Raw genomic sequence first — 26823 nt, 5'->3', positions numbered from 1 at the left:
GTTTCCCGGCACAATTTAAGAGGCTCCGACTGAGAATATGAAGAATCGTTGGACAGGCTGGGGAAATCGAAAATCTTGAAACTTTGCCTGAATAACACCTTTGGGGAACTATGTTCGAAAATATTATTCTCATCTTCTAGGAATTTATGGTTTTCGAGAAATTAAGAAAAAACGAAAATAACGGTTTTAGCTCATTAAATATGCAAAAATATGCGTAAAAATGGCAAAGTTCTCGATATTCCTATAAGAGCAATTTTCAATGCTTTGAATCGAAATAGACTTAGAATAATAGCTTGACCTTTCTTCTTTCAGGCAACATAAACTTTCAATTTTTTCTGGTTATTTTGAGGTTTCCTTCGCCTTTTAAAATATTGCTTTATCAAGCACTTCGGGAAAGGGCAAAAATTGAAAAACTTTGGAGGCCAAAAAAGCACCTTGATATGTCCGATATCGAGTTAAAATAAACACTGTGCAAAAGCTCAATGTCTCTTCTGTTATAATATTAAATAAAAAATCTGGGTACTCAAGATTCACACAAATGAGAAACGAAAGTTTACGACCTCCTCGTGTCTAATTTGCATAAAGCTAATTTTTGAATTCGTCCTCCGCTAAGTGATCTGGTCCGCTAAATTTACATTTGGGAGCTATGATTTGCACAAAGAAAGCAAGTTTAAACTTTATTTGATTTTGTTGACGTCTTATTCCGATACACTGGTTATATAGACGCGAAGAAAGAAGAAAAAACAGTAAAATCATCGACTGAGTTCATTGCGTGACCTGCGTCACGTTATGAATTTTCTTGTCAATAATTGAATTAAAAAGATCGGAGGAAAGATTTGTTTGTTAGGACTCTAACAGTTCAAATTTAAGATTAAAGATTAAGATAATAATATCATTCACTTACCTGAAATTGGGAATGATTTGTATATTTTATTTACTCGCGTAACTTACGTCAAAAATATAAATCGTGTAGTTATTATTAATTTGGAAGTTTACTTTTTACGAACATAAACGTACATAATTATTAAAACTATGATGGACATATATCGCTGTTAGCTTCCGTTCAGTTGTCATTAATGGAAATAAAATACGAAAAGTTTCTCATCTTGTTTTAAAACAACTATATAAAAGGTTTCGATCGTGCAAAAACCATTCATTTATTCAATCAGATGCACATCACAAAATTAAATTAAAGAGACCGAACATGTACACAGCGACAGGACCCGGCGCCAGGACATTTAACACAAAGCACGAAATTATTCGGCCTCCAAAGTTTTTCAATTTTTGCCCTTTCCCGAAGTGCTTGATAAAGCAATATTTTAAAAGGCGAAGGAAACCTCAAAATAGCCAGAAAAAATTGAAAGTTTATGTTGCCTGAAAGAAGAAAGGTCAAGCTATTATTCTAAGTTTATTTCGATTCAAAGCATTGAAAATTGCTCTTATAGGAATATCGAGAACTTTGCCATTTTTACGCATATTTTTGCATATTTAATGAGCTAAAACCGTTATTTTCGTTTTTTCTTAATTTCTCGAAAACCATAAATTCCTAGAAGATGAGAATAATATTTTCGAACATAGTTCCCCAAAGGTGTTATTCAGGCAAAGTTTCAAGATTTTCGATTTCCCCAGCCTGTCCAACGATTCTTCATATTCTCAGTCGGAGCCTCTTAAAAACATTAAACTGCCAAAAAGACTTGCAAAGCAATTTCAAGTACAAATATTAAAGAAATGGAAAACAATACCAAATTTTGATATGTGTTCCGGCTTTCTCTTCCCATATGAGCGCGAGGGAAAAAAAGCAAAAGAAAGAAGAACCACAGCGCTTTGCCTGCTTCGATGATCGTGAAGCTAGACAAGCTCGTAGAGGGAGCTCAAGCGAACGACAAAATATGCATTTTTCAAGTAATTTTTTGTATTTAAGTACTACAAGAAAGTTCCCTATAAGACATTCTTTATTAGAAAAAAAAATATAGGTCAACGCAAACGAAACTATATGCAAAAAACTGTAAATCTTTAAGCTTAAATTCAAACTTTGCACGGCCGATCGGTTGCCGTCTTTTTGCCGGTTAATCTGCTTAAAATGCGATTAAAATGACGCTTAAAATGTATTTTCTCTAAGACTTTCTCGACGTTAAAATTGTACTGTTACATTGGCAGTAATAGTCGTGACTTTTTTTTCATTCAAAATGGGCTTGGAGAAGAGGAAAGAATGGAAATATTTTCAGAAAACCAAAGCAGAAGTTGATGTCAATTTGAGGTTTATTTTACGCTTGAAGCAAATAACAAAGACGGAGGAAACGACAGTAGAAGAAAAGACTCGCTTAGATCGCTATCTGAACAATTTACCGTACAATAAATGCATACCATTGCTACCGACCTCGCTAGATCCGCTGCTTGTGCCATGATTGCTAATTATCCTGCAAAACTTCACAAGGCACGATGAGACTTTTCAACCGTGTTATGATGTTATCGGGCGGCCAAATCATTCAGGCAAGGTCACTTCACTTTCAAGAGCGATCAAGCACAGTGACATTCATTTCCAGCTTAAAAAACTCCTCATCTTGAAGTTCTTTCCTTACAGAGCCGTATTTTTTAGCATTTTTTTAGTTTTTGCCAAACTTTCCGTATTTTTCTGCAAGATTTACGTGGAATCGCTTTCGTCGACACAGCGCTACTTGCCACCAATTTTTACTTGAACTCTTATAACACAAATTTTGATTGGTTCATGTGTTGTCAAATGCACGTTTTGAGAAAATCTATTTCAATCAAGAAGTAAATAAACAAAATCCCTTTCATTTTTCGAATTGTTTTTGAAAAAAAAATATTTTATAAAAGCATTAGAGGACTTTTTTCCGTGTTTACATAGCCTCATCTAAACACTCGGGTGGTTGGGAGAATTCTCGAAAGTTATGCAAACCCTCGACTGCGTCTCAGGTTTGCATAACTGTCTCGAATTCTCCCAACCCCCCTCGTGTTTAGATGAGGCTATGTAAACACGGTAAAAGTCCTCTATTGCTTAAATGGATGTACGCGGGAGGTTGCTAAGCACGAAAGAAGCGTAAGAGTCGCACGTGGCGATAGCCGAGTGCGACTCTAGCTTCTTGAGTGCTTAGCAAGCCTCCCAAGTACATCCATAACTCAATAGTGTACGCTATGACGTTTACCATTTGTTTTGTAGCACAACTTTGGGCGATTTATTGCAGTTTTTTAAGGTAAAAGTGCGCGCGCTTATTTAAATAATTGCGTGTATTGCTCGCGTAAACGCTGACAAAAACCTACAAGAAAAAACAAGCAAACTTTTTGAATTTTTAATTTCAGACGTGCCTTATGCCTAAAAGTCTTTCAGCATTATGGAGAAATGGATTTTCTTATGTTTAGCTTTTCAAATTCACAGGAAAATCGAGAAAATACGTATAAACTCGTGAAGTAGCAGCACTTTCTTGTGCCATGTTGCATCAGATTAGCGCGCGCGCTCAGGTTGAAGGCATACGTCAACGTACACCCATGGGCAAATAGTAGACGGTAAATTAACCAATCAGAGCGCGCGCTTTACCTTAGTTGTGCTATAATATCATTTAGCTGCTTTCGAGGATAAGCTCTTTTAGGAATGGGACTCCTTGGCCCAATGAAGCTTATGTCTATGGAATTGTTGTTTATGTCAGGAGTCCATTACCCTCTTTATGTCTACGACCTCTACTGATTTAATTCGTACCCTCATACCATCAACGAATTTCAACTGACTTCCCCTGGATCCGATCCGTGGGCATATCATGTCCTTTTTGTGACTAAATATTTTCTAATTTGTTTAATTATGTCATTTGCCAATAGACCGCTACCAAGTTGTAGGCCGGGTTGTTCACATGGACTTCGTACGAGAGTATCTTAAAAATAAAAACATCCCGAATGTAGACTTTTTTGAAGACAATCAGAAGCAATCCAACAATATTGAGCTTGAAGTTCTGGCAGATACAGTATATGTTAAGGTAAATACCTGCTTCATTTATGGTAGAAAAATACGTGAATGTATAAAAAAATGTATAAGTTTTACACAAAATTCTTCCATACTTGGTTGTTGTTGTTAACTTTGCTAACGTCATTAAAAAAATAGGTCAGCAATGGGTACTTGTGTGGAATTTCATTCAAATTCTGATGCAGTTTGAATAAATGAGACAAACTGTTTTGTTTTGTTGTTAATCAGTTTCGTTTGCGCAGTAAGGCATTACAGTTATATGATTCGCGTTGTAAACATCAAGAAGAATCAGGAAAAAACTTACTTGAAGGGTTGTTAAACCTATTAATTGAAATTTCAAAAGCAAATCATTTTGTAAGAGCTAAAACTCAATTTATTTCAAATTTTTAAAGACATGTACCTCACATCTGGTTAACAATAGTGTAGATGCCCGGGCTGTTAAAGCAGCTAGTGCAAATTAACTCAAAAGAAACACAGTATTGACAAATCTGTTAACACTAAAAATTGTACAGTAACTCAGTTAGCTACTATGAAAACTGTTGGTTACTGCTCAAGTTCTAGCAACTAACAGCTTAACCAAGCAAATGATGTAGAGGAAAATCCAGGCCCCACAATATTTTATATCATGAGAACAGTATCTGCTGACTATACAGTCAAGGAAATGAAGCAGTCTTCTGTGAAAATGGTGGACTTTAATAGTTTATATTCTCACACAAATGTAATTTTCAGCTGTTGTTATCTCGTAGGGCGACATTAAAATGCGTGGCATTAAAAAACTAACGGTGTTCAGCCGCAAAGTTGTCTCAGCGGCAGATAGTCGATTGGACCTGTCAGCTCCAATTTTGAAACAAAAGGTTAGGTCGCAGACGTCTGGCGATGATGGGTATGGAGGAAGGTTTGGTGTGCCGGGACCAAAAGGTAGGGCTACTGGTGTGTGTCAGTATAAACATCATGGTGCAAAAGAGTCTTGCATGTGAGGTGTGCCAAGAACGAGAAAAGAACGCGTAGCTACGGTTAGAAACATTCACCATGACGATTTATCAATCTAAACCAAACTTGATATATTGATCAATGTGTGGGAATAAAAAACAACTTAAAAACATTAATGTAAGTCACTGCAAGCTTTTGTTGTTTGATCTTTTCGCTGTCAGTAATTGATAAAACAACCACTGATTCCCATTTCTAAAGATATAAAATCATTAGGTGTTACACTTGACAACAGGCTCAAATTTGATGCACACATCGCGGATAAGCAACAGGTTTGAGAGTGCTTTTCCTCGGCTACCCTTGAGTTTGTACGCCAATGTTTGCTTTGTACTGTTATGCATACTTTTACCTACAAGCAAAAGGCTTTTGAGTGCTTTCCCCTGGCTCTCATTGCTTTTTTGCGCCTATGTTTTGTTTTGTATATTATAATGCGAACTTTCACCTTTAAGCAACGGGCTTGTGAGTGGTTTATTTCGGCTCCCTTTGAGTTAGGACGCTTTTGTTTTATTTGTACTATAATGCGTATTTACGCCAATAATAAGCAACAAGCTTGTGAGTGCTTTCCCTCGGCTCCCTCTGTTTGAACGTTTACTTTTTCGTTTTGAACTGGAACGGTATTTTGGCCTCAAACAACTGTTTGTGTAGTGCTTCACCCTTCTAGAATTTTAACATTCTATTTCATAGTGCTTAGCCCACATTTGGAGTATTTATTGTTCCTTCCTCTTTTTAGAGCAGGTTTCAATTGAGTGTCGCAAAACCAAAACCAAAGTAATTACTCCGGCCAATCACAAAGGACACAGACAAACCAGTGAACCTATCAAAACTCGAAGCAAATACATGTAGCCGAGCGAGCGAGTCACGATTGGTTTTGGTTTTAGTTCTGATTGGCTGAGAAAGTGGCGCGAAATTTTTAAGCCAATCACTAAGCGTAGCAATGCAAAACCAAAGCAAACGCAATTAACTTTGGACACTCAAGTGAAAACCGCTCTATTACCCTAATTCGCTCAATTTGCAGCCTGTTTTCTTTTATTTGCCGATCCGTCACAACATCTTATGTTTTTGCTTTTCTTACCATTGTTATTTCACCACCCTTTGTTTTCACATGTTCTGCTTAAGCATATTTCTTTTTAAGTTTTCTTGACAGTATGGTTCTCTGATTTTTAAACGTGTTTCGATTTTGCTGTCCTGTTATCTGCTAAATTTGATAAGATGATTGCGCGTCCTCTCCCGTGCTATTTTTCTTTTTCTTTATTCCCATGATAGCCTGAAAGCGGGTTGTCTAATACCCTAGTCGGATTACCGACGCTCAGGCTGCCATCCCTTGGGTCGGCTCTCTCGTGTATCTCCCGCGCCAAATGTTTTGTCATGTGTATTTTGAATTAATTGTATCCTCGATTTTCTCTCTTGGCCTCAGTTGTTGTTTGATATTTGCTAGTGAATTCAGTCTGCATTTAGATTAATGTTTGTTTCCACTTCTGTTAACTTCCCTAAGTCGATAATTTTGCTGTTCTTGTTTCTCTTGATATATTTTTTAGTTTTTTTGTGGTTATTTGCATTTAGTTTGGTGCCTCATTGTTAGTTTCCTTTTGTTTGCCTTTCTCCTCACAACCTTTTTAGTGTTTCCTTTCCAATGCTATTTCGTCCACCCTTGTTTTTACATGTTCTGCCTTTAGCATTTTTGCCCACGAACGCCTTGACAATTTTTTTTCAGCTTTTGCCAGTGTAATTGTATAGACACTACCCTGTTATCTGTTGAATTTGCTTAGTTAAGTGCGAGTCCCCTTCCGTGCCATTTTATTTTTCTTTCCTCCCATGGCAGCCTGAAGGGGTGTCTAATGCTCAAGTCAGATAACTGACGCTCAGGCTGCCATTCATTGGGTGGGATCTCTCGTGTATCTCCCGCGACAAATTTTTTCCTTTACCATTTGCATTTATCCTCGATTTTATTTCTGGTTCTGCTACCCGAGGGATGACGTTTTGGCATCAGTTGCTGTACGATTTGTTTGTGTGGAAAAGTGCACGACTTAAGGCCGGGAGTAGCGAACTTTTTACTCCTGGAACCCGGCTACGGCCTTGTCAACAGGGTTGGTTAGTGTCTTGCTAGCCTTTCGTCTTGAGTCATGGGTAGCTGGATAAGAATTTTTGGTTTTATTTTTGGGCCTTCCCTTTTTAGTATTGGCAATGCCTCAAGTCATCTGGTTGTGGGCTATGTAGCAATTAAAATACAAACAAAATATTTTGGTGTTACTTATGTGGAATAGTTTGAATGATTTACTGGAAATCATTGCTTAAATAATAATTTTAAAAAAATATATTTCACAACGATGTCGCTTTGTTGTCGTAAGTCCACTACACATCTGTTTACGATGTGCAAATGGAAATCTTTCCAAGCATTGTCGCATTATGTTTATTTATACATGCATATTTAGTTTTTTTGTTTTTTTGTTTGTTTTTCATTCCAAGTGGAGATCTATGCTGATGTATTAAAAGGTGACCTCAGTGTTTTAACTAGCGGTGGAAGTGGTAACAAGGGACAAGATGGCCAAAACGGTAAACCGGGAAACGATAACACAGACCAGGTATGTAAATAAGGTATTGTGCGATAGGAAACAGTTGTTACATTGCCATTTTATATATTAGTGGAGATCACGGTGAAGTACAGTAAAAACCCGCGAGTAAGAACTTTTCCAGGTTAGCTTATACAGGTTCTTACATAAATGGTAGTTAACACAGATTTAGGCTATTTAGGTTTCTTTATAATAGGTTCCTATTTTCTGCAGAAAAATTTGCATTGTTGCTAACAAAACCTTTAGAGCTAGGTACATTGTATTCGGTTTATTCCTTGTATAAAATTTGCATACCACATAATTGTTTATGTAAAAACGAAGCACTAATCATTCAGAACATATCATTATATACATCTACCTTAATGCCTTGTCCAAACTTATTTTCCCAAAAGTAAACATTTTAATCAATTTTAAAAAGAAGTACCTGTTTCCAAATTTTACGCTAAATAAGTCCTTTTAAAAAGGGGGTCTAATTTGCAAATTTTAGCTTAACAGGTTCTTAAATGTTAGGTTCCTACTCGCGGTTTTTTTACGTTTCTTATCACGGTGAAGTCCCCCTCCCCCAAATTAGTTAGGAGGTAAAAAAAAATGTCTAATTTCAACTGTTCCCTCGCCCTTCAATAATAAGTCCATTGCCTTTTTTTTACAATATCCAAAGTTTATCCAGCGTTTACGGGGTAAAGTTTTAGTTTGGTGATGTTTTTACCAAAATCTTTCTGTCCATCGTCCTCGTGCGCGCAGCTAGCGATCAAATCGTCTTTCATGTCGTTCACTTTTCTAAACAGACTTATGTGCTTCCAGTCGTTTATAAATAATTTTTTGCTTTCCCTTGCAACGTTGATACTTTCAATTCTTTTGTTTAGTTCTTTGCTAAAAGAGTTTTTTTTTAAATCTGATGGCATAGAAAATCTAAAAATGACAGCATTGCTGTTTTCTCATAAGAAATTTATATGTCATCCGGTTATATTTCAACAATCAAGGCATCTTCTACTCAAATCACAAGTTCTTCTGTTGATGAATAAGCACTCTCCGGTACATGATCTTTGTCTACTGGTGCGATAAAATTTTTCCGTCAGTGTTGGCGTTCTCGGTCTTGGCTAGCTTGTTTTTCGCCCTTTTGTCTGCTAGTTCTTATACAGGATTTTAGCTGTGATAATTTGGTTTTCTGATAGAAGCGTCTTGACAGTATTTTGGATTTCCACCAGGTCATCTTTTATTTCTGGTATGATTGTTGTCTTCTCTTCTGGTTCTCCACTTTCCGCAATATTGGATTTATTTGGTACTCTTTTTTTTTTTCACCAAACTTCTCTGGCCTCGTTTCTTCCTTCGACTACTCGGTGCCATTGACCTTTATCACTCCCTACATGTTACCCACACAATGGACAAAGTCCTGTATTGGCCGATGTAAGCCAAAGAGCCATCCGATACGAAAGGAAGAAATGCTCCGTTCAAAGACACCACCGATCATCTCCGTTCCGCGCGTTCCCTTATCCGGGCAGAGCTTTTTATTCTGCTGTTTAAATAAAGCTTGCTGAAAGACATCATAAGCCCAATGAAGGTGGAAATCTAATGATTTGCGAGTTATACAACGGTCATTATCTTACATTTAACAGAATCTTAGTGACATTTACTTGACGTCGTTAAGCTGTGCCAAGTTAAGTTAGTGGGGTTCTCCCTTTAGACGACAAAAATATTTAATTACATCAAATAGGACTCGGAACTAGACTAACTGGTTGATTTTTAAAATACGGTCATGGCATTTTTTTATGTGTCATAATTTTTTTTTTCAACTTTTTTTTTATCCTAGATTGACGACAGATCGGCGGATGAATGCGAAAAAAGTAGACCAAATGCTCGTCACACACAATGCACTCCAGCATTATATGCAGGAATAGAGGGCAACCCGGGAGAACCTGGTACCCCTGGGGGTTATGCCGGAAAATCAGGTAGAACATCAGAAATGTTCAAGTTACCTATTTGTAGAACTTTCTGAGAAGCTTTAGATTTTCTGCACACACGTGTAAATTGGTGCAACCGTCGCTATGTGAAATAACTGACACCTGCAGGAATGTGCTAAATTGCGACAATGGCATTCATATGCTACACGAGTATTTGGCTTTAGCTTTACTTGAAAAGAACTTACTACCGTTTTTTGCATAATTTCTTTGTATACTACGTGCTTGTAAATTTTACCCGTGATGAAGACTGTAGCTTTAGCCGCAACGTTGGGATATTAATTATTTTTCCTCATTCCTCATTCGGTTTCGTTTCCCGCTTGTTCAGGCTGCAATGGCAAAAATTAATACAGAGGTGTCAAAATGTACTTACGGGAAACCGTGCAGATCTATCATGTCCACACATCTGCTGAGCGGCAGTCTTTCGACTCTACTTGACCTAAAATCACCTCCCTATAATACAACTGACAGAATATAGTGCCCTTTCCAAACAGCTTTAAAGCGTCAGAATAAATTGGACGACCAAATCCAATTTTACCAAACGGCTTTCTTTGTACAAATGTCAGGAAGTAGGAGTTTGTGTAGGCCTGTCACCTGTTTTTTGCTATGTCCAATTTCCTTCCTCGTCCGTGGTCGCAATTGGTATACACGGATTAATAAAAATTGTTCAACCGCAATCCAATACGAAGGCCACGTTCGCGCTCGTGGTCGTGTTTACGCTCGTGGTCGAGTTCGCGTTCGTTCTTGTGCCCTTTATACAGCTAATTCGAGAAAGATTGTCGGAAAAAAAGCAAACAAGTACACGCAGCAAGACTGAAAGGTAGTTTGGGTAGAAGTAGAGAGCTACTGCACGTGCTAAATACTAATAAGATTGCGACATGACAAACGTGAATTTGCCGGGGAATTTGGACTTTTTCTCTCTCTCCAGACATATGAAAACTGGGCATTTTTAGCCACGCTGAATTTAAAAAGAATTTTACAAACTCAAAGACATGCGACATTAAAAGTAAAGCTACAGAATAAGGCCATCTGAGAGGAAAAACAAAATTTCCACCAGCAAAAATTTAAACTTGTACATTTCGTCTAAGCCAATATGCAAAATTTCAGTGAATACCCAGATCACCTTTCGGTTTTGTCCCGTGCACTTTTGTGCCCTTTTCTGACAAACTTTCTCGAATTAGCTGTAAACAGGTCATAAGTGGTGACCGGGCCCGCTTAATGAAGATAAAATTTACATTAAGTATGGGAAACGATTTCCAGCATTTTGGTAAGTTACCGTTTAATACCAGGGGACCATTCACAGAGGGATGTTTTACAAACAAGCACTATAGGATAGTATTTGCATAAGATTCCAGATGTAGCGATTTTGCTTAGCCTCCGAAAGCAGACGTATTTCCGACAGCCGGAAATACGTTTGCGTTCGCAAGCTATATTTTGCTTGGCGAATAAGATAAAAAAATGAGACGCTTACAACGTGATAGCCAAAATAGGGGGTTATTCAGCGAGGTTCAAATAAATTTTATGCTTTTCATAGCTGTCATGTTAAAAAAATGATGTCGTATGTTTTCTTAATAGGAAATGGTGGTGATGCTGGATATCAAAATATTTACGCGAGACAAACGGAAGGAAAAGTGGAGCTCAAAAGTTGTCGCGGAAGCGGAGCACCACCAGCTACAAATGGGGAGGGTGGAAAAGGTGATTGCTTTTAAGGAGGCTCATAACGGTTTCCAGCACTTTCCAGCTCTTATACTTTTTTTAATTAAAATTTGCTGCAGCAATTATAATATTAAAAATATCCAATCATTGCTGAACAAGTTGTGGTCATTTCATTACGTCAACGGTAACCATAGCAACAGTAGAATATGTTAAAAAACACCCTTAATTTTCGCTTTAAGTGTTATAATTCAAAAATAAGCTCGGTGAACCCCCATTTTTCTGCTGGAATAATGATCAGCATGTAAAGATACGACCTTTTGGAAAGTTTTAAAAAATGCTGTATTATGAGTGCAGAGCCACCTTAATGTCCTCAAGACCGAAGGCACTGTTTTTCCCTATACGGGACAGATTTAGGCCGGCATTGACAAAATATTCTTATAACAGCGAAATGCCTAATATAGTAGTTGGTATATGTCGGACAAAGTTCATAGTTTAAGCGCGTTGAAAAGAGAGAGAAAGGACAAATATGACGTGTTATTACTTGTTTAAAATTGTTGTTTATCGTTTGTTTATTTTTTTGTTTGTAACCCTTTTAGGGGGTGAGGGAAGCAAAGGTGGAAAAGGAATGAAATGTAAGGTGGTTGCAAACGTTTACGCTGCCGTTAATTATAGAGAATATCTCTGTTGGGAAGACCAGGCAACAGCTCGAGCGAAGTCCGGGAGTTCGGGAAACAAGGGAACTGATGGGCACAGTTGAGTATTGTAGTGAACACTTTGTACCAATTGGTGTCACATAACTCAATCACATAAAACGTAACGCGTTTGTAATCTTTCTTCCAGGCCAAGCTTGTCAAGCAATTTTATATTAACGAAGCAGGTTCATCCCGATTTATGTCATCGAGGAGGGAACAGAAATAAAAGAAAAGATATGTCTACAAAACTAAATTCCTTAGTGGAGAAGTTTACGACACTGTTAGTGGCTTTCTGAAGGCTGATCACGCAAATAATTAATGCTTATTATTATTCATTCAAAATATTTCTCAGTTTCTGATTGGCTTTCAATCTCCGATTAATTCTAGCTGACTGGCTAGCGCTGACCCAATTTGGAAGAAAGTCCTATTATACGACGATTGACGTCATTTAAATGACGTGAATTGTCCAATATGAAAAAATAACCGATCGCAACCTCGTTCCCACGTTACACGGCAACTGCTTTGATGCACAACGACTGGGAAAATGGCGAGATTTGTGCAGTTCGACGAGCAGAAAATCACCAAATTATTAGAAGACAAGGGGAAAAAAAGCAACGAAGGCGAGTCAAGCGGTTTTTAAAGCGTATTTTCAAGAAAATACAATTTCTGAACCAGCCACTGTTGAGGACTTGGCGCAATTTTACGAAAATTCTACGTCGAAGTTAGCAAGAACGATGGAAACCTGTACTCGAAAAAGTCGCTTTGTGTCATCATAATTGGCTTCACTAGACACTTCAAGCAACTGCTTAATATCAGCATTATAAATGTGAAGTTTAAATCAAATTTTAAAGCGAAAGTTGTTGTGTATTTTTGTACTTTGCGTTCTGTGAAAGCCACATTAAATTCATTTTCTGCATTTGGAACTCTGGAAATATTTCGTATGACATGAAGAATTATGCAGATCTCAAAGGGCGTTATCCGCCGGAGCTTTCGGGTTCGGCGGATAACACCCTCCTCGATCTGCATAATTCTTCATATCATAATCAGCCTCATCCAATATTTTGCTAAATATTGAATGAGGTTAAGCAAATTGTTGATTGCCAACAAGCTCTCATTCCCAAGGGCAGTATAGGGTGAATTCCGCGCTCGGCTTGTCACGCTGGCCGTTTTCATTTCGCACTATACCTCCCCCCTCCAACCCGGGTGAAGCCTATGGACAGGCTATGATTTCTTAGAGACGAGCAGATCAATTATTTGCCGAAGCCGATAGCTCACCCAAAAATTAGTCCTGCACTGACCTATACAGGTTACAAGTTACGAGTTTAAAAAAGAGGTTTTTACCATTCGATCCCTGAGTTTGTTTATTACAATTATCGCCGGTAAGCGGGAAGCACGCGCTTCCTTGCTAAAGTAATCGCAGAAGCTGATATTCCTTTTGAAAGTGAACACGGCTACAGGGGAATGTTTGTTTACAATATTTGTCTATTAGCATAAGCGCTTCAGTTTCTGATCAAGCTACCAAAATATCAGTTGTTAATTTTGAAAGAGCATGACGCGATTAATTAGCTTAAAAATATTATGCTTGATGTATTAAATACTTTATCTTTGACGCGGGTTTGAAAACTCAAAATTAGACAAAGAAAGTATAGGCTCATTAGCATTTTTGCCACCCAGAACGTTTGCAGTTTTTGAAAGCTGATATCTTTTTCAATATTGCACGTAAACAGCTGACAATTTCGCTGATTAAAGTTTGATAAGATCGTTAAATTTCTGCAAAATCGTATGCTAATTTTTTTTTGTGGCATCCACGTAAAAGTATATGACTTCTTTCTTCTTCTGCCTTTGTGCAAAATTTCTATATTTTTAAACAAATGTTTTCCCTGAATTTTTCCTCTCCGTTGCATATGTAAATGCATATTTTATATTAACTTGGCTTAAAAGACAGTTACGTGAACAATTCTCACATGAATTACATTCATTCGTCTTTATATTGTTACTATATAGCTCCGGAAATTCATGGTTCCGACGGTGAATTGGAACTCGCCAACATTAAGAAATCCTACTTGAGTTACAAGGAAAAAATGAAATACCCGCTGGTTTTATTAAAGTTGATGAAAAGACACGCCGAGGATCTTATTTGGGCCAACAAGATCGAGGAAGGGAAGACAGTCCTCGAGTTTCTTGTTGACGTCACGGAGGACAGGGCGGATGCATCGAAAATAAACAAAGGTTAGTTACTCCATGGGAATGAAATTAAAGTCTTTCTACACTAAATGTACCAACACCGAAGTAATATTTAACCACATACGTTATGTTTCACAATTACATTCGCCTCAGGCTCAGTGAACGTAAACATTAGTGAATATTTACCGAGACGAAGTTGAGGTAAATATTTATTATTATATAATAACCTGAATTCTACGCGCATTTTATATTGGTTCTTAGGGCCTGTTTACATGATTCCGGAATGACTTTCATTCCAGAACGAGTTCATTCCATCCCCATACATTTCTCTGTATCTGTTTACATGATACCGAGACGAAATGCAAGTCATACCGGAATGAGTTCATTCCGGTTTTCATTCCGGAATGAAACTTTCGTTCTGGAATGACATTTCATTCTGGTATCATGTAAACGCAGAACGAATTTCGTTCCGAGATGAAATCACAACTCATGAAACCACATAGGGACTCCACAGTTTGAATTCAGAGCGAAAAACGTAATAGCATTCACTATTTAGCTCAAAGAAGCAGATCTATGGTCGAAGTACTCGTTAAAATTGCAGATACGGCCATTAATAGGCACAAAAACATGTTTGCGCGAAACATGCGCCATCTTGTTTTGATCTCGCGCGAAAACCGCGCACGTGAAAATGCCTTTGGTTGAACCAGTCGACTCTGTCATGTAAATGTAGAACGAACCTCATTCCGGAACGAAACTCGTTCCGGAATGAAAGTCATTCCGGAATCATGTAAACAGGCCCTTACTTATGACCTATTTGAGTACAGACACATAGATGACGTCAAGTGGTGGTGTGACTCGCGCGCGTTATCAGAGTTCAAAGTCCAAATCAGAGTTGTCAGCAAAGTTTTTCAAACTCGTGGGGCCACAACAAAGCAAAAAAGTTCAGCTTAATTACAAATCTACAGTGAAAAATAATACGCCAAGCATCGTTCACCTTTCGAAGCATTTAACTGAGCTAAACAAGCTTGAAGAAGAAAGTGAATTATTCGAGAAATCATCGAAATCTGTATGAAAGTGTTTGACCGATGTTGTACAGTTGGAAGACGCCACGGGAAACAAATGAATGGCGATTGGACGCTTAGGTTAATGCTTACAGTTTTGAACAATTTTCCAAATCGGAATATAGGTTAGTTTCATCGACTTTCAAGTTACCATTTTTCTGTTTTTTTAATCGGTTTAACAGTGCTTCGTGGTTGCGGTAAACTTTATCGTGAAATGAAAACAACTTAGCTCACAGGTAGCGGCATTGCTCACACTGAAGTGTACTAAGGTCTTGTGTACTGAGGTCTTGTTATCAGTGACTCACTTGCCTAGCAGCTCGTGGGCCACATCTCTGTTCATACCACATTTTGACGTCATCTGTGATCTATAACTAAACAGACGCAAGGTAAAATGGAATCTATTTGTTAAATGTCCACTAGGCCTGAGGCGAATAATTACTTAAGTATAATATTCAGAGGTGAACATCAAGAGCTACCCAAAAAAATTAGAAACAACAACAACAAAAAAACCCTTTATTTATACACGATGCGATAAAAAGCTACATAGCTTGTTGGGTCGTGTGTACATAAAACATTAATACTAGTAGATAAAAAAAACATTAAAACTATATTAAGGTAAAAAACGCTAAACTAATTGCTAAAATAGATAAATTGCTAAAATTTTTACGATGATAAAAAGGTAAAAAGCGCTAAGAACTCTTACAATAGAGATTGATAAAATTGGTGTTTTTAATTATGTTCGACTTGTTAACCATTGTCACAAAACTCCTGAGGGACATCGCCTCGTGATACTCTCCCGGTAAAAGGTTCCAGAGCACTGCCCCCTGTATAAGCACAGGCGTCCCAAACTCACGATTCGAGAAATCGATCGAATAAACGATTTATGAAATCATATGAATGATTTATGCGAGCGTATGAATGATTTATGTAAGCGTACGAGTGAGTTACTTTTAGCGCATCGAGTGGGACGTGACTGCTTGAAGTCGCGCGGTGTTGTGTTACAATTTAGACCGTTGGAGATTTGAGCACTCTATAAGACTTTGTATGGAGTTTAAAATAACGCGGAATAAAAGCGCTCGACGAAATAAAATTTTAAATTTTTTTCAATGAAGTAAAGAAAATGTACTCACCTTTCTTGAATCCTGTTGTCCTTTTGGGCTATTTCATCGTTTTTGGGGGGTTTGGTACGACTAGAACCTGAAAACCCCCCAAAAACGATGAAATAGCCCAAAAAGACAACAGGATTCAAGAAAGGTGAGTACAATTTCTTTATTTCATTGAAAAAAAATTAAAATTTTATTTCGTCGAGCGCTTTTATTCCGCGTTATTTTAAACTCCATACAAAGTCTTATAGAGTGCTCAAATCTCTAACGGTCTAAATTGTAACACAACACCGCGCGACTTCAAGCAGTCACGTCCCACTCGATCCGCTAAAAATAACTCACTCGTACGCTTACATAAATCATTCATACGCTCGCATAAATCATTCATATGATTTCATAAATCGTTTATTCGATCGATTTCTCGAATCGTGAATTTGGGACGCCTGTGGTATAAGATGTTGAAAGTTTCATGGAATTGGTATTAATTAAAATGATGGGGGAAATGTTTTTTTTCTTCTAAAAATTGTACTAGTGTTGAAGTTTGGTTACAAGTCGAGCCATGCAAGAGGGGGAGTCATATCTTATAGATTAGTTTCAGAATCGAAAGTTTGTACGTGTTTCTTAAAGTGTGTCATTTAGCGCGGTCAAGGACTAGATGGCATGTCTTTAGGTAGGTTAAAAATGATCCTTGCTGCTCTGCAATGTAACCTTTCAAGTGCGTCAAAGTCGTCTCGACGACTCATGCCTCCCCAGACGGTTATACCGTACGTGACGGACGGGATTATGACTTTTTAGTATAACTTTAAAAGAACTTGCTTCAGTAAAAACCTACACTTCTTAATAAGGCTTAGTTTATTTGCAAAGTTCTTCTTTAGGATATTGACATGTGGAGACAACTCCAGTTTGTCATCTATGTCAACGTTCAGGAGTCGGAAAATTAAACATAGAACAACAAGCACAAATTCTCGCTGGCATACGTCTAAACCAGTTTAATGTATAGATTGTAATGGTCTTGAAATGAGTAGGCCTTGGCATAGCATTAAAGCCTTGGCATAGTCAGAGAAAGTTAACACGCGCGCCCGGCATGATTCTGAAGTTTATGTAGCTTGTCTTACAGATTTTTACCGCAATTATCTCAGGCCAGATTACAGAAGTCGAAATGAGGTTGTATTAAAGCATTACATATGTAGTGAAGTGTAGCTGGTGGAACAAAAGTTGAGGCAGTTTGTCTCTCTGTTTGTCTGTTTGTCTGTCCGGTGTCTGTCTGTCTTTCTTGCTCTGTCTCTGTCTCTGTCTTTGTCTCTGGAAAATGTAAAGCGGTCCATAGTAAATTTCACAAAACACGTGAAGACTTTATGATCGTTTTTTTTTTTTTTGCTTAATTGTTGTTGTTGTTGTTTCTGACATTGTCTGTAAATGGGGTCATAACAATGTTTAAACCGCTCTAATTCTCCTTCATTTCAGTTGCGAAACTCAGACTAGGTTTTCTGAACAATGACGGATTTGACAGATTTGGTAAGAGTAAACTGTTCGCGCCTCTACAAAAATGGACAGCTTTTAAGAAGGATGTGGAAGACATTAAAACAGTCGCCAAGCATTTCCAAGATGCTTACAACGGGATAAAACAGACACTGGAACGAACAGGAGGATTTAAAGAATGTGGTTAAAACATTAAATAGTGGGCACTAGTACTCTTGTCCATAATCAGAAGAAAAGGCTCGAAGCGGGAAGACTGGTAGCAAATACGCAGAAGGACCTGTATGTCAGTGTGAGTTGCATTTTTCTGCTTTAATTCTATAATTGTTCTGGCCCGAATTTAAATGGAACTGAATAAACTTTCAACTCTTGCCCTTAACACCCTGCATTTCTGGGCTCGTCACGCTGTTGTGCTGCGTCGACGGACAAGTGAAACACTGAAGGCCCGGCAAAACGGGGAAACATTTTTCCAGAAACACTCACAGCGCACGCATGTTTCCCCAAATGTGATAACATTTGGACTCAAATGTAATAATGATATGATTACGTCATCAATGACATAACTAACACGTCTTTAACCGACTCTCTTCTTATTTTAATAACCACGTGATCTTCCACGCCATCTGTCACGCCATTTGACACCGCATCCTGGCATGTTAAAGATTAGTCGCTCGTCTCGTAAAGCAAAATGAGCGCTAGCTGCGCTGCCTAAGACACAAGTGACTTAAGTAATTTCCGCTCTCAGGGGACAAGAAGTTATCGTTATCAACACTCATCAACGCAAAGTGACTTTGAATCAAGCTCTAACCTACTAACCAAATGTGTCACAGTTGTTCTTAACTGAAATAGCACAAATGACAAAACAAAACAAAAAACAACAACAAAAAAAAATCAATAAAATTGTGTAAACATTTCTAAAGTGGATAACTTGAATAATTAAAAATGGAAGTCTTCAACGATACTGACAAATGTACACCCGATGTTCAGAAATTTTAAGTGGTCTGCTAAGTAACAAGCCCCAATGTAAAGAAATCAACAGAACTGTTTAAGTATAAATACTGAAGCAGTATCATTACACAGTTTTCAAGATCTAGAAGTCTTGTCTTTTGTAAGTGTTGGTTGTTTTTCTTTACTTGTTAGTGTTGGTTGTTTTTGAAGAAAAAGTAACAAATAGTGACTTTTTGACAAGGCTGAAGATGAGAAAGAAGAAGCAAACATGTAACCATTTACTGCAAAGAAATGGATTGAACTGTTAATGGTTGAATGCTGATGCTGTATCATTACATAGTTTTTTTAAAGACTTACCTCTGTTAGTGTTATTACAAATTTCGTATGAAATAGCCATGACTTCAGAGTTAACAAAATAACATATCATTATGATAAGAAACGTTGTATAATCCTTGCAACGTTTTTTTTTAGAATGTCAGTTTGAAGAAAGATGGCACATCGTACGAAAATAAACTTGCCACAAAATATCACAGATATAATTCAGTACAATATTTTCTTTACTCACGTGACTTACCCGGAAAACACGTTTTCACTCATTGTGATAACATTTTTTGTTTTACTGAGAAAACAGATGGCGCAAAGATCGGATTATTGAAATAACCAGCTTTTTGTTATGACGTGTTAGTTACGTCATTCATGACCTTATCATTGCATCTTAGTCCAAATGTTACCGCATTAAGGAGTTCATTACATTTAAGGCCAAATGTTATTACATTTCTTTTACATTTTGTGTCGGTTATTACGTTAAGTTCTTCTGCGCCAATATCCCGCCATCTTGACCGAACAATCTTGGTAAATAAAGGATCTATTTTATGACTCGAAGGACACCAAAGGTAATAAATGATTTGGGGTTTTTTGTTTATTTGGTTGGTTTTGTCTTTTTTATGAGCACGCGAAAAAGCCGGTGGTATGGAAAATCGATGGCTCTTTTTACTTTATCCTCATTGGGTCAGCTGAAAAAATTTAGATATTGTAACAAAACGGAGTTTAAGTGCAAAAGCGGTTTATGTGCACGAGCATGTAGAGACTGTCACAGTTATATCACGAAGAAGTACGCTCAGTCAAAAGGACTTACGTTTTCCTGTAGTTTGTGTGTGAGAGTGATACTTGTTTATTGGGCAGTACAGTTGTTACTCGCAGTGTTATAGCAATAAAAGCAATTGTGGATAAAGACGATCGTGACATTATTTTCATTGGTTTACAAGTTTAACCCTATTCAGACCGGGCTATTTGGACCTTCTCTGACCCGGGGGGGGGGGGGGTCGGAAGCCAAATGTCCAAACATCTTTCTTTTGGTATACGTCACGTGGGATGGTGACGTCACATCACGTGACAATTACATCATGATGTCGAAACAGCCACCATCTTGGATCCGCCATCTTGGAATTCAAAATTTTTCCAAAATGCCAGAAAACCACCCAAAATTAAAAATAATTCCATTTAAGTTGATTTTTATTAACAGAAACACGAAAAATTACAAATTTGGGTAAACATGCCTGTCAAAGTGCCATTGCCATGGTAATGTCAAGTTTATGACACATCATCCAACCCTACCAAATTATTGCCAGATAAATTTTAGGAAAACGTTTAACTCAGAAAGTTTGGCAGCGTTTGGCTAAATCTTAAAAAAAGTTATAAGTTATAAGAAGTTCAAAGTCAGCGCGGGACTCAACCCCCCCCCCCCCCCCGGGTCTGAATAGGGTTAAGGAGTGATTACGAAGTCCTTGAATGAATCAAATCGAAGTAAAGTTCACGATTCAACTAAACATGAAAATTCGCTTCTTTCTAGCCATTTTTTTGCAATCAAGCCAGGGTTTTGAAATGGCTTAAATTTACAAATCAATGTTTTGTTTGAACCTAAAAACAGGAATGCTCGTTCCATCTGGCCGCCGTTTTCGATTCTTGGATGTTCCGCTTTTCTGCTTTATTGATGCAAACCTGCTGTGACACGAGCTGAATATCGAAAGTACAATTGTTGAAAGCGCCTTAAACTTAACACTTCACCACGGAAAACGATTGATTGTTGCTATATCAATGATGTTAATATTCGACCCACTTGTATTCAACGTCAGCCTTAGAGGAATCATCGATGAAAAGATGTTACAGTTCCTTGTTCGTTCTCCGTGCCGTCTTCTTTCTGGTAATTTTGAACTGACTTACACAACCGACAAGTTTAGCTCTTAATTTTTCAGGTATTTCACTGACTCCTCTGACTTTTCCGCCATGTCTTAAGTCACTCTGCGTTTTAAGCTTTGTATAGGCCGATTTTTTTCGAAAAAAAAAACATCGAAGCTCGTCAACATGCGAAACATATGCAACCTTCTATATATTAAACCCTAACGTGTTATAGTACTATAATTGGTACTTTCAGTGGGGAATATTTTAGACCAGGGAAATAAATGTATATCAGAACGAACCTTATTTCATCCGCACGCGAATAAAAATTTAAAGCAATGAAGTGTTGCATTGCAACTTGAGGAGTCATGCAATTTTTCTCTGTTGCCGATCTTGAGTCCTCTATGGGAAAAACTGATCTGCTGTACGACGGTACTACGGCTGTGTATGATTTTGAATTTTGTTCATCCCACTTTTCTGCCGAAAGTTAAAGCCAATGATACACAGTTAACATTTTGTTAAGCAACAAATTTCGGGACATTACTAGTCTTGTTAAAAGCTGAATAGAGCCAGGCTCTATTCCGTTCAACAACGTTCAACATGTTGAATGCATATTTCAACATTCAACATCATACGACACACTGATCGCATTTGTTGAACAGCAGTTGTAGCATTTGTTGCTCAACAAATGTGGAACCGTGCATCGCTGGCTTAAGGGTTACATTCTCATTCCGGGGGGGGGGGGGGTTCTCCCTATATACGGAGAGGCTCCACTCGAAAGGGTACCTTTTTCAAGCTTTAGGTATACAAAAGGAAAGGAATTTCACGAGTTTAGGTATATGAAAACGTATGGAAATCTGTCATTTAGGTATTTAAAAGACCTTTATTTAAAGTATTTCGAAGAGACGCAATTTATGGCTGTGTTGTTTCAATTTATTAAGCGCTGCATGAAAATGGCAAGAAAACGTCCTGTTTTATGTCCGCGCCATGTCCTTAGGTATATGAAAGGGGTGCCTTTTTCAGTTAAAGGTATACGAAAGGGGTACAATTTCTGTCAAAATGGCATATAAAAGGGTAAGGGTTAGACCTCGAGGCGGAGCCTCCCCGTCGTATAAAACTTTTTGAGTCCCCCCCCGGGGGGAGATTCTTATTAGAGAACTATGTCCTCCGAGAAGCTTGTGTCAATCATTTTGCTCCTATTAATCCTAATTGAGATTTTTTCCTTCTTGTTTTTTAGACTATTAGAAGTTTAGAAATAAGCATGGGAGGCTATCTGGATAACATAAACAATGAGCTGCGTAATTTATTTAATGAAGCTAAGTTTGGCAAAAAGGACTTAATCGCAATACTCCAAGGTATTACCGGTTTCTTAAAGGCGGGAACAAACCCTCTCGACATCGCCAATACTGCTTTAGGGTTGTATAGTCATTTTGGGACGAAGTGCGACACTGGCGATCTCAAAGAGCTCTTGACAAAGGTCAAAAAATGGTTGACGATTGGAAAGAAATATGCCGCTCTTAAAGATTCTAATGATCTGGACTTTGATGAAATGGATATAGAATCAGTTCCCGAAATGATGAAGGTAAGATAACACCCGTGTCTTAATGACTGTGTATTTATTGCGGGCCCAAGAGAGGCCGCTATCCTAACCTCGACAGCGACCAGCGGATTACGTTTAACGTGTGCGCGCCCGCCACGTTAATAAAACGCCAGCACAAAGCGGAAGTTGAACATTTTGTTCTTCCACCAAGAATGATCAGAATGCGAAAAATGTGTCAATCACAGCATTTTGTCGCAACACCGGAAGTTAAAAATCTGTTCTTCAAGTACGATAAAATGCGAAAACTGTGTCAATCTCAACAGTTTGTCACATAAGATCGAGGTTTCTGTCACATGGAAGATTGCAAACATTACGTTTGAGAAGATTTCAGAGATTTGCTGTGATTGTATCACAGATAAATCACGGCAAGCGAATCTCGGGAAATTCCTTTAAAAAACATTGACAACAGAGCGAGTATACCGACAGAGGAAAATCACATGTCAATTCACACAGCGTGCTCGACTACACTTCGCAAAACTGTCAATCAAAAAAAAAAACTCTGATTGGTTCGCGGCAATTGGAATTAATCATGCATTCCTTACGTGACGCGTTACTCGGAATAATTGTCTTTTGTCCAGTGATTTATCATTTTTAGTTATATTTGTTATGTTCATTTCAACAACTTGGTAATTTTCAATAAATCTCGTTGCGTTCTGACAAACAATTATGAGATTTAGTCCTCATTTACCAGAAACACAAATATATCTCAATTACCACAGTAATGACAACTTATAGCAAACTTCTCAAAACTTCAACAAAAATGCATTTTGTCATCTAAAATTACTCACTCTCGTACCAGTACCTTCTCTAAAAGTGCATCAAGGCCTGCATTTTTTAACCTGTGGTTACCACTAGCAAATAGATGATATTTTTTACACTGTGGCTCAAAGATATGAATTTATGTTCGAGTGGCAAAGACAAATATCTCGCGAGTGAGCGTAGCGAACTAGTGAGATAATGTTTTTTGCCACGAGAACATAAAATTCATATCTTTGAGTCCACGTATATTTTTTTCATATCATCGAGCCCAAGTGTATCTGTTCTTTTGACAATGGACGACTCGATAGAGTAATCGGCGCAAGGGTCTTTTAGGTCTCAGATGTATTTTGATAGGACGGTGTCCTAAATAATAGGTTGTGATTATTGAAACTTGGCGAAACAACAGTTTACATTGGCATGATTGAACACTATTTCAAACCTACGTTACCGTAGGAAAACTGCTAACTTGGACGTGAATTTATGTCATTACAATCATTAAATAAGCAAAGAATGGTCCTCACCAAAAAGCTCTTTATCTAAACATTGAGTCAGTACTGTGGTGCTATGTCAAATTTCTTTAGGTATGCTTTATTAAATCAAGGTAGATGTATATGCGTTTACTTTTCTTATCTTTATTTTAAAGGCGCGCCTGGAAATGAATAAGGAAGGTCTTGCAAAAGACCTCGTCTGCTTGCTGGACCTTACGAATGAAGTACAGCAGGCAAAGTTACAGGAAAGGATTGAGAACTATTTTATTGCTGCGTCTACAAGGATTGATCTTATAGCAAAGGTCATGGATTTAGATAATGACATTGGTACATTTAACTTCGATATCGAAAACTTAGCAGAAACAGAGAACCAACTGAGAAGCCTTGGTGAAGCACCAGGTAAGCATTAAGCATTTTTGTCCCTTTTTAGCCTTTTTTAAAGTAAAAGTCATAATATTCTTCAGGAGACTACTTTAATCGTACGCTAGATCGATTGTTTAGTACACACAAATCGATATTTACAGCTGTGATTTGATTTATCTCTGCAAATAAAGGTTATATCTTATCTAGATGTTCAAAAGTAGAGTTTTTTCATGGGTTAAGTTGAGTAACCTAATTTGAGAGCAGTGTAGACCAAAAATCCGCAAATCCCCGTGACGTAGCTCCTTTAAGGCCCGGAATAAGCAGTATCGATTGGAAGTCGACCGTTTAAGAGGTATTGTTGATGTTCTTTGTTTGATGAAATGTCGTGGTCGAAAACTTCAGTTCAGCCCCTCGTGAAAACATGTTAAACAGTTAGCTTCGCTCTCATATTGCATCACCCGAACCAGCTGCACTGATGAGTGACCGGGCAAACTAAAGTAGTGGTAAAAATTGGTGTATGTGATAAGGAGGAACTGGGGAGAAGAGATGGTAACATCTTGTAGTCTATCGCCCGGTTAAAACAAAACAGTTGTCATATTGTTATTCTTTCCAGTTATAGTAAAAAGTTAAAGTCTGCGTTCAAACCTTTGTTGCCCACCAGGCCAGAGCTTGTCCCGGTTTCAGTAGCATGAAGCGACTAGAAGTATTTCTACTTCTCCCTGGATGGGAAGCTAATCCATCGCAGCTTTACCCCGTTCCCCGGCAATAAACTCGCCGGTACTCATTTAAACACCTGGTTGGAGAAAGGCACTGTGAAAGTAAAATGTCTTGCCCAAGAACACAACGCGGTGCCCGGCGGCCAGGGTTCCAACCCGGACCGCTCGATCCAGAGTCCAGCGCAATTACTATTTGGCCAACGCCCCACCCGTTAATTCTTAAATTTCTATCAAACCGTTTAGGAAAGAATAACCAATTAGCGTTTACCACAGACAAAACAGGTTCTCGTGGGATCCGTTGTATTAATTAAAGTAGGTTTACATGAAAATGATAGCACTGATACTTCAGAAAGGAGCAAATGCATGCAACTATAAATAATCGTTGAAGAAAATAGCAGCAAACATGTGCCATACATGGATGACTTTTCGTTCGGTTACGCGGGTATCGGTGGAAGACGCACGCCTATAGCTATATTCAACCTCGACAACTTGACAACTTTCTTATTCCGTGACAACTGACATTTTCGCTCTTTCCACCTCCCATAGATTCGCCTATTGCTGATCAAGTGCAGCAGACATTTCTGGACAACCTCTTGCAATCCTATCGGCAGATAGAAACCCGTTTCACCAAGAAGTTGTACATGTTCTACAAAGCATTCGAGTTCCAGTCGTTGTGGAATGAGGACGATAAAATGTCTGAATACCAGGGAGGAGCAACCTGCGCGGCGAAAACCACCGGAAAGCTTCAAGGCGTCGTTAAGCTGTCAGAAGCCATTCAAAACATCGACGAATTTGAATCTAAATTACGCAGATGCTTCACAGTTTTTAGCCACTCCACTGATACCCACGATTGGTCTTTCGACAAAGACAAACATAGCGCGGTATGAAACAACATTCCATGGCGTCTTTATTAGCACTAAATGTGGCTCAAAATGGTTTATATATTTCCATCTTTAACATTCTATTACAGCTACACCAATTATGTTGAGGGTCAACTTTTAGTACAACTTTGTAAAGGTTTTGCCAATGAACAAATTTTAAGTCACTGTGGCATCAAAAAAATCGTTGCCGTAGCAAGTACCAAAGTCGTCAATGAAACCTTATTTTGACTTTTTGAGGCTAAAATCTTAAAAAACAGACCGTGAATTTTTCATATATTTTTATATAATGGATAAAACAAACAATCTAACAATTTATTTCAAACAAAATTCTGTAGGTGGGGTTCTGAGCCACCTGAAATTTATGAAAAATATAATGTAGTTCCGAATCCTGCCTACAGATGTTTTTAAAAACTTGGCAAAAATTTATTTTTTGTCGGTTAGATGGAAATATATCAAAAACAAGAACTTTCGCCGAATAGTTGTTGAGTAATAATCGTCAAAAGGTCCAAAATAGGGTATCTTTGACCTCGTATGACGTTGTCATGGCAACTAATTTCGCCGTCACAATTAGCTCAATTTGTTCATTTGTAAAACTTGCACAAGTTTGCAATAAAATATTTTCTTAAACATTACTGGTATAACTGCGATAGAATACCAAAGACGGTTATGTCTTTTCTGACTAAACTATTACGAGCCACCATAATTTGGAACGCTAGACATTTATATTTCATTGGTGTTTGTGAAATGTACAAAAAAGTACAAATGTATTCTTGTCAGATTTATTTTCCTATTTTGTTCATTACATGCATGTACGGCAAAAATGCTATTTTCTCATTTTATTATAGACATGTTTAGTTGTTAACGAAAAAACGACAAGGTCTGAGGTAAAAGAACGACTTTTACAGCTAGAAAAGCTTCAAGAATGCTTTAGAAATGTCCATATCGTTTAAGGGGGAACTGATAACTTAAAAGTGCGAGGTTAAAGTTAGCTAATGTGAGTAATAAGGATCCTCGGGTATAGAGAAGGCTGTTATTGGTTATACGTAGAAGGTAAATAAACACTTTGCTTAGGCTGCCATGGTTCTTTCCATTTTAGATGTTTGATGAACTTTACAACAAAGGTGAGATCAGATTCACATTAAAGCTTCCGGAAAGCAAGTCAAGCAAGAAGATGTATAATATGCGTCTTTTAAAGGTAATAAAGTGAGCGTGGTCTTAAGCGTGGAAGTAATGTAAACTGTA

The 26823-nt window shown here is 37.8% G+C and overlaps 1 protein-coding gene across 1 annotated transcript in view; it reads left to right on the top strand.

The window, feature by feature from the left end:
• The window catches only part of LOC144663858 (uncharacterized), a 39526-nt gene extending 17382 nt beyond the window's left edge, over positions 1 to 22144 (top strand). The window contains exons 9-17 of the mRNA XM_078524931.1: positions 3829 to 3983; positions 4717 to 4888; positions 7421 to 7536; positions 9332 to 9470; positions 11055 to 11174; positions 11732 to 11887; positions 13832 to 14056; positions 17640 to 17943; positions 22012 to 22144. Of these exons, the coding sequence (XP_078381057.1) occupies positions 3829 to 3983; positions 4717 to 4888; positions 7421 to 7536; positions 9332 to 9470; positions 11055 to 11174; positions 11732 to 11887; positions 13832 to 14056; positions 17640 to 17842 (1286 nt within the window). The 3' untranslated portion in view covers positions 17843 to 17943; positions 22012 to 22144. The remainder of the gene's footprint in view (positions 1 to 3828; positions 3984 to 4716; positions 4889 to 7420; positions 7537 to 9331; positions 9471 to 11054; positions 11175 to 11731; positions 11888 to 13831; positions 14057 to 17639; positions 17944 to 22011) is intronic.
• The last annotated feature ends 4679 nt before the right edge of the window (positions 22145 to 26823 follow it).

This window comes from Oculina patagonica, chromosome 8 (assembly GCF_052425735.1).
Source record: "Oculina patagonica isolate OP01 chromosome 8, crgOcupat, whole genome shotgun sequence".
In the NCBI taxonomy this organism is placed as follows: domain Eukaryota; kingdom Metazoa; phylum Cnidaria; class Anthozoa; order Scleractinia; family Oculinidae; genus Oculina; species Oculina patagonica.
This window is presented reverse-complemented; position numbering and strand designations above follow the sequence as displayed.